The sequence below is a fragment of the Poromitra crassiceps genome, assembly GCF_964638095.1.
Source record: "Poromitra crassiceps genome assembly, chromosome: 4".
Taxonomy (NCBI): Eukaryota; Metazoa; Chordata; class Actinopteri; order Beryciformes; family Melamphaidae; genus Poromitra; species Poromitra crassiceps.
This window is the reverse complement of record NC_139626.1, coordinates 34851220-34859328: the sequence shown is the minus strand read 5'-3', so window position 1 is coordinate 34859328 and position 8109 is coordinate 34851220. Positions and strand designations below refer to the sequence as shown.

At 48.5% G+C, this 8109-nt stretch overlaps 1 protein-coding gene across 1 annotated transcript in view; it reads right to left on the bottom strand.

Moving 5' to 3' along the window:
* Window positions 1–8109, bottom strand: part of ca10a (carbonic anhydrase Xa) — a gene marked incomplete at its 5' end in the record, with an annotated part of 375340 nt that overhangs the window by 2105 nt on the left and 365126 nt on the right. Inside the window, one exon of the mRNA XM_083635726.1 lies at window positions 1728–1902. Within this exon, the coding sequence (XP_083491852.1) occupies window positions 1728–1902 (175 nt within the window). The remainder of the gene's footprint in view (window positions 1–1727; window positions 1903–8109) is intronic.

Here is an 8109-nt window from a genome sequence, read left to right as displayed (position 1 = left end):
GCAAACTAAACCGCTGCTGCAGTACTGCAGCAGTACCACAGCAAACTAAAGCACTGCTGCAGTACTGCAGCAGTACCATAGCAAACTAAACCGCTGCTGCAGTACTGTAGCAGCACCACAGCAAACTAAACCACTGTGGCAGTACTGCAGCAGTACCACAGCAAACTAAACCACTGCTGCAGTACTGTAGCAGTACCACAGCAAACTAAACCACTGTGGCAGTACTGTGGCAGTACTGTAGCAGTACCACAGCAAACTAAACCAGTGTGGCAGGCAGTACTGCAGCAGTACCACAGCAAACTAATTGAGTAACAACTGTAGCAGTCATATGTGTTTTGATTGGCAGCCTTGATAACAAATTATACCTAAATGAGGAGGCACCATAAGAATGAGTAAGCATCACAGCAATGCAAAGGGGAGGAATTTCTTGGGCTTTGTCATTATAGTAATATTTCCTTTCTCTGGGTACTGTGAATGAAAACATAAAACCCTTAACTTTACATACTTGTATTATTTTTGCACAGTTTACAAAAATAATGAAAAGGAAGTATTTCCCCTTTCTAATGAGATGTAACATAAACCCCCCCCCCTTGCACCTCCCCCCCCCCCTTCCAGGCTTAATCTTGAAGGTATTTACATCTCTAAACAAGTCAAACAAATTAAATACGCAGCTCGGCTTATGTGTGTTTTCTGGGTTGCTCTCAGGAGGTAAGAGGGGTGTGTGCGCGCGTGTGTGCGTCTGTGTGCAACATGCATCTGAGCCTTTGTGCGTGTTTGTTTGACTATGAGGAGCATTCGAGGTGGGTGGGGAGAGTTTAAATCTCCCAACAACTGCTGCACAGAATACGAATTTCATCTCAGAGGCGAGTAGAGCAGAGCAGAGCAGAGAGAGAGGGAGAGAGAGCGAGAGAGAGAATCTGCGTGTCTGACGGCTACAGTACAGTGAATCCTGAAAAAAAAGACAGTGAATAATAGGGAAGGGGGTTACCTCTTGCCCTCAACGTATTTACGCTTCAGGGGTAAAATTCAACATTTTGTGCAGCAGTTGCCCAGATATATTGGCTGAAACAGAGAAGAGGAGATGGTAAACAGACATTATACCCCTCCCTTCACTCAACAATTGAGGCACTACCTCAGGCCATAACGAGTCCAAATATTTAACCTTATAGTTAGTATATCATTCTAATGGAGAGCCAAGATCAAGAAAACATGTCTAGGAAGCTATTGGAAGCTATATCTAAAGGGGGGGGGGGGGGGTCACATCAGGATGTTCCCTCTCAGCTGATAGTTTGGTGACTTACATCTAATAATTTACCACATTGACCAAAAAAATCTAATCTTGTCATTTGCTTGTCAGAAGTTTAGTGGGATATACGTTTTGGTGGTAAATGATAGTAGATGCAGTGACATTGCCATAGCTTAGGGCTTAGTGAATTTATGCCCCTACTATGAATTCAGGTGGAACATTGCCTCGTAATGCACTTTAAACCAAAAATAAACTTGAATCAGAGGAACCCTCCACAGCTATGAGGTGACAAAGCTGCAAAAGACTTCCGACTATTGAGACAGAAAGAACTAGCTTGCTCTGAGTTGATGGTGTTGCGTGATGAAACACAGATGCACTATAACCTCCATACACTGATGATGCTGTTCTTTATTCCAATAATCTATCAATATCGAGAGGTGGATAACATGGTACCAGGGGGAATTAGAGAGTGAGCGTTTACCTCGGTATTGGAGCTTCTGAGCCCTGTTGTTGGGACAGTCTTTGCCCTGCATGCTGAAGTTGATGTTGGTGCGGATACAACGGTTGTTGAGCGGCTGGACTGGGCGGACATTATCGCTCATACTCAGGAAGATCTGAGAGGGCTGATTCTGGCTCAGCAGCCGTAAGGAATGCATCTAGGATAGAGACAGAGAGAGAGAGGGGCAGACGCGGAAAAGGAAGTGACGGTGGCTTTTCCGTCACTTCCACTTTCCTTTTCCGCGTCCATTTCGGCTATTCACTAATAGAAGACGTCAACTCGTCTTAAACAACAGTTGAAAATTACTGGAAAGTCCTGGTACAAGTTGCTATTTAGACTGTAAACAGTGGAGCACGGACGCGGAAAAGGAAGTGACGGTGGCAGGAGAAGTGCGCTGTACAGGAAGCTGGGAAAAATGGTAGGGCTGTCCCAGAGTCTATTTTTCAAATAAAAATAGACTCTGGGTTCCCAGATTGGTCAAAGCCAAACTTGACGTTACAGTGGCTACGTCCATATTTTTATTCTGGACTATGGCTCTGACGTGTTTCACAGACAGAACAATAGTTTGGCGCTGTGGGAGAGAAACTCCTCGGATGAGACAGATAGTCCCTGGCGAATTTGCCTGTTACGTTTCAGTCGTGGGTTGGCGGCCGACACTCACCTGCATCCGTGTGATGTTGGCGGCCGGCACTCACCTGCATCCGTGTGATGTACACCGGCTTAAGTTAAGTTAAGTTAAGTTAAGACACTCACCTGCATCCGTGTGATGCATTGCCCTATATATAATGGACCAACATAGCTCATTGACTTTGACACAGCTAAATGAAGCTCACTTCCGGATATTGTTTGATTTTGTTTGATTGGTTGAATGAATTAATGCTACACGGAAGTACGAGGGGAGGGGGCGGCTGCCCCTAGCGGCTGCCGGGGGAGTTTCCGAATTTGCCCTGTCTCGCTTATCGCCGTAATGCATTATGGGTAGTCAGCTACTGTGGCTAATATTAGCGGCTAACGCTACTTACTTTACATTGCAGTAAAACGGCACTGAATGACCAAATTGATTTAACTTTTAACCATTTCAACAACACTGTTTCCATACGGACCCCCAGCATTGGTTAGTTGTTTATAACGTGACTATATTTATAACGTACTCCGGTTTCTGGTCTGAATGGTCTGAATACAGAGAAGGCTTTAGGCTTTATCTAACGGTATAAATAACGTTAAATGGACCGCCATATTATGGACGTTAGATGTATGGTATCTATATAGTTACGTGTGTCTACTAACATTATTAAAATATCATAAAGTAACGCTATTTTCTGATAACTTGCTCAACTATTACTTGCTACCTGATGCCTTGCCTGCCTCTACCGGTCGGAAGTATTACTGTTCTTATTATCCGATGTTTGTCGTCAATTTTCCTCGAAATGGGGCTATAATTTGGAAAACGGAGCACGTTAGAGCATGAAAAAGACTTGAAATTGTTTTTTCAGACCATAAACTCATTTGTAAAGTGTTTATTTAAGACATAGACCGAGAGACGAGTTGGCTCGTAGAGTTGAATGGATGTTCCCGGGAGTGCTACACAAGCTGCGCCCCCCACTGGCCATTTGAGAGAATGCAATTTCCGCATCGGCCTCAAAAAGAGAGGGGCTGTGTTGGGGACTGGTGTGATGTACACCGGCTCAAGTTAAGTTAAGTTAAGACACTCACCTGCATCTGTGTGATGTCCACCGGCTTAAGTTAAGTTAAGTTAAGACACTCACCTGCATCCGTGTGATGTACACCGGCTTAAGTTAACTTAAGTTAAGACACTCACCTGCATCCATGTGATGTACACCGGCTTAAGTTAAGTTAAGTTAAGACACTTACCTGCATCCGTGTGATGTACACCGTCTTAAGTTAAGTTAAGACACTCACCTGCATCCGTGTGATGTACACCGGCTTAAGTTAAAGGAGAATTTCGGTTTTTTTGAACCTGGACCCATCTCCTGGCATTAATTATGATTTGGCCACTCACCAGGCGATCTCCGCGGCGTTTCTGGCCGTCCTAGCGTTGTTTTGACATCAATAGCATCCAAGTCAGTTGTAAAATGGAGCTGACTTGTGTGAGCCTGTCTTTCCTGCATCTAAATAGCTATTTTTATTCCCGTTTTCGCCAAATATCATCATAATCTGATCCCTTAACACATTCACTGCCAGCCATTTTTTTTACTGTAGGTAGCTTCTGCCAGAGGGTTTTTTTGAGGATTCTGGCTCATCTTTCAAGACCCGAGGATTCTTTTCTGCTAAGATTTTGTGAACACAAATGATCTCAAAAGAACTAATAGAATGTGTGCTTTCTCTGTCTAAAAGAGTTAGTTTGTAGAGTTAGTAGTTATGTAGGCATTAGCAGTAGAATACAGCATGGTTTCAGCGTCTGAAAATTTATTCTGAGATAAATGGCTTTTTGTGAAATTCGATAGAACAGTCACTTTAACCATTTATTTTTGGCGTAAGACGTCAGACATCTAAACTGTCAGGATCGGTGTCAGACATGGGGATCTATTCGCGGGTAGTTGGGGGCCACGGGAAACTTGGTAGGTCTTGAGAAGCTGGGGTGTTGTGGAACTTGATGGCTGGGGCTGCACAGTTCGAGGTTTGGGAACGGTCGCAGAGATTGCAGAAGTTGCTGGTTGCAGAAGTTGCAGGTTGCAGACGTTGCAGAGATTGGTATGATCCTTGATGTGAATTTGGATTCATGAATCACTCGCGAGAGCCTGCCGGAACAGGCCCTTATAGATGTGAATATGACATCACCTGTGTTATGACATCACCAGCGAAAGGCATGAAAGACGCTTATGAATCATGACATCATCAGTGATCGATGACATCATAGTAGGAATGACGACGTCAAAGTAGGAATGATGACGTCATCCTAACAGTACCCTCCCCTCAACGGACGTCACCTGGCGTCCAATGAGGCCATCAAGGATGGCATCTGGGAGACAAAAAATCCGTAGGTTCTGGTGGAGGTGCTCTTCCGCAGGTGGTTAGACGCAGGTGGTTAGGCCCCAAAGGGGGTGTAAGAGAGTGAGGTGCTCTTCAGCAGGTGGTTAGATGCAGGTGGTTAGGCCCCCAAAGGGGGTGTAGGACAGTGGAGGTGCTCCTCCCTAATACAGGATATCGAAGCCATAGATGGACCGATACGTAGACAGAACTTCCACCGGGTCCGGTGGATCCTCTGGGGCCGGCCATCCCCCGGGGCACGATCCAAACACGGGAGGCTGGAGACCATCAAAAGGGTCAAATGCCGCCGTCTCCGAAGGCAGAGCCGCAGGGGGATCTGACACAGCGAGGCCTGCCCTCCCGACCTGTAGTTTGGGGAGGTCACCCACCGTCTCCTCCTTTAAACGCCTCTTATTTCTTCTTGCTCTTGACCGAGGGCTGACGACACTACGGGAACCTCCCAGCATGAAGCTGGAACCTACGTGTGGGTCAACGACAGGAATTGGCTGCTGCTGGGGTACGGGTTCAGACTCGGCGAGGGGAAGGTCCACAGGTTGTGCCTCAGGTACGGGTTCAGACTCGGCGAGGGGCAGGTCCACAGGTTGTGCCTCAGGTTGTGCCTCAGGGCCAGCAGACTCGGAGGCCCCCTGCGGGGGGACGGAGCCGATCTGCAGGCAGCGATTGAACTTCCCAATGAGACGATCGACAGTCCTCTCCAACTCGTTAACCCTCTTGGAGACACACTGCCACTCCTGGGTCCTGCAGGGAACGCTACCCAACCGTACTGATTCTTCGGCTGGACACGTAGAGTCTTGATCCACTGAGAGTACCACGGGCCGGCGAGCGGTGGGACCACTTACTGGACGCCGGGAGCAGGAGGAGAGGTAATGCCCGGCTCGACCACAGTACAGGCAGCTCCGGGTGTCCAAACGGCGCTGCCTTTCCTCTGGTGTGATGCGAACCCTGCCGGTCAGATCACGGTACAGATGGCTGCTGGGACTCAAATGTGGGTGCCCCTGCTCTGGAATGACGCGAACTCCCCCCCAGAATATGCCCTTAGCAGCTGGGGGCGGCCGAGAGGCAGAGCTAGAAGCAACGGCCGCTGTGGACGGGGGAGTAGCAGGTCTGGAAACCTCCGGAACGGCGGTGCGCTCGAAAGCTGGGGCAGGAGGGGCAGAAGGCTGCGGAATGGCACCCTGGGGGCCTATCCCGTCGAGACGATCTAGCCGGCCAATCAAGAGGGCGTGCCGATCAGCGGCTTCGGAAGCCAGAGCCTGGATTGCTTTTTCCTGCTGGGCGTGCCGATCAGTGGCTTCGAAAGCCAGAGCCTGGATTGCTTTTTCCTGGTGGGCAATCAGGCGTCTTGACTCGAGTGCGAGGTCTTGCAGAGGCTGCGGGGTGACACCCTGGGGGCCTAGCCCTTCGAGACGATCTAGCCGGCCAATCAAGAGGGTGTACCGATCCTCGGCCTTGGAAGCCACAGCCTGGATTGCTTCCTCCTGGTGGGCAATCAGGTGCTTAAGTATGATCTGGAAGTCTCCGAACGTGATAGGACGAGTGGAGACATCAGGAAGAGTGAAGGTATCAGGATGAGTGGAGATATCCAGCTGACCGCCTGGTGGGTCAGCTGAGGCCTCTTTGATCGGTGGAAATCTATCCGCTAAATCCGTTTCGGAGTGATTCATACTGTCAGGATCGGTGTCAGACATGGGGATCTATTCGCGGGTAGTTGGGGGCCACGGGAAACTTGGTAGGTCTTGAGAAGCTGGGGTGTTGTGGAACTTGATGGCTGGGGCTGCACAGTTCGAGGTTTGGGAACGGTCGCAGAGATTGCAGAAGTTGCTGGTTGCAGAAGTTGCAGGTTGCAGACGTTGCAGAGATTGGTATGATCCTTGATGTGAATTTGGATTTATGAATCACTCGCGAGAGCCTGCCGGAACAGGCCCTTATAGATGTGAATATGACATCACCTGTGTTATGACATCACCAGCGAAAGGCATGAAAGACGCTTATGAATCATGACATCATCAGTGATCGATGACATCATAGTAGGAATGACGACGTCAAAGTAGGAATGATGACGTCATCCGCGTAAGACGTCAGACATCTAAACAATAGTTTTGAACAGTAATTTCCTCCATAGCAGCAGGAAACCCCCCTCTCATTCAAACTCCTCCCTCCGTGGGTGTGTCTCTAGTGGCTTTGCAGCGTTTGTCACAAGCGAGGCTCTGCCTGTCTGTGCTGCCTGGCTGCTGGCAGCTGCTCTTTGGGCGAGTCTGCATGAGTCGTTTCGGTTGCAGCTCAGCTGGAATGAAGCTGCGTGCGATTGTGGGCTTTCTGCGGGTGTTTCAAAGTGTGTTGCACGCATAATCTATTATGCAAATTTGTAATCCCCCACCGCCAGCTCCCAGCGCGATAATGCGCGAAAGCGAAAGCGTTTTCGCCAATCCATTTTACAGTATGAGAGAATGGTTTCCTCGCGCGTTCCCCTGCAGTTTTGGCTCTGCTTTTTCTAGTCTGGAGAGCACTGTCGCCACTTAGTGGGTCGGTGGAATGGGTTGTACACGTTCGGTGGCTCCAATATTTTTATAGGAGACGTGGGGGGCGTTGATCCACGTCCCACCGTCAATTTTTTTTTTTTTTTTTTTTTGACGTATTAACACGTCATTGGCAGTGAACGTGTTAAGAACCACCACAGTGATATTTCGCCAAAGGCTGTTTCCTGGAGTGGCACAGGGATCAAATTACCTCAAACGTGATCTCGGTCACCAAGTCTCGTGAAGTCCCGCGATACTTTCCTGCCGACTGGCCAAGTACAGGAGGACGCTTTGCGGTGGTGGTTTTAGCGCAACCTATGTGGGGTTTGGCATAACCTTCGTTATTTCGAATCCCACAAACCCCACATAGGTTGCGCTAAAACCACCACCGCAAAGCGTCCTCCTGTACTTGGCCAGTCGGCAGGAAAGTATCGCGGGACTTCACGAGACTTGGTGACCGAGATCACGTTTGAGGTAATTTGATCCCTGTGCAACTCCAGGAAACAGCCTTTGGCGAAATATCACTGTCGTGGTTCTTGAGGGATCAGATTATGACGATATTTGGCGAAAACGGGAATAAAAATAGCTATTTAGATGCTGGAAAGACAGGCTCACACTTGGCCCCAAGTCAGCTCCATTTTACAACTGACTTGGACGCTATTGATGTCAAAACAACGCTAGGACGGCCAGAAACGCCGCGGAGATCGCCTGGTGAGTGGCCAAATCATAATTAATGCCAGGAGATGGGTCCAGGTTAAAAAAAAACGAAATTCTCCTTTAAGTTAAGACACTCACCTGCATCCGTGTGATGTACACCGGCTTAAGTTAAGTTAAGTTAA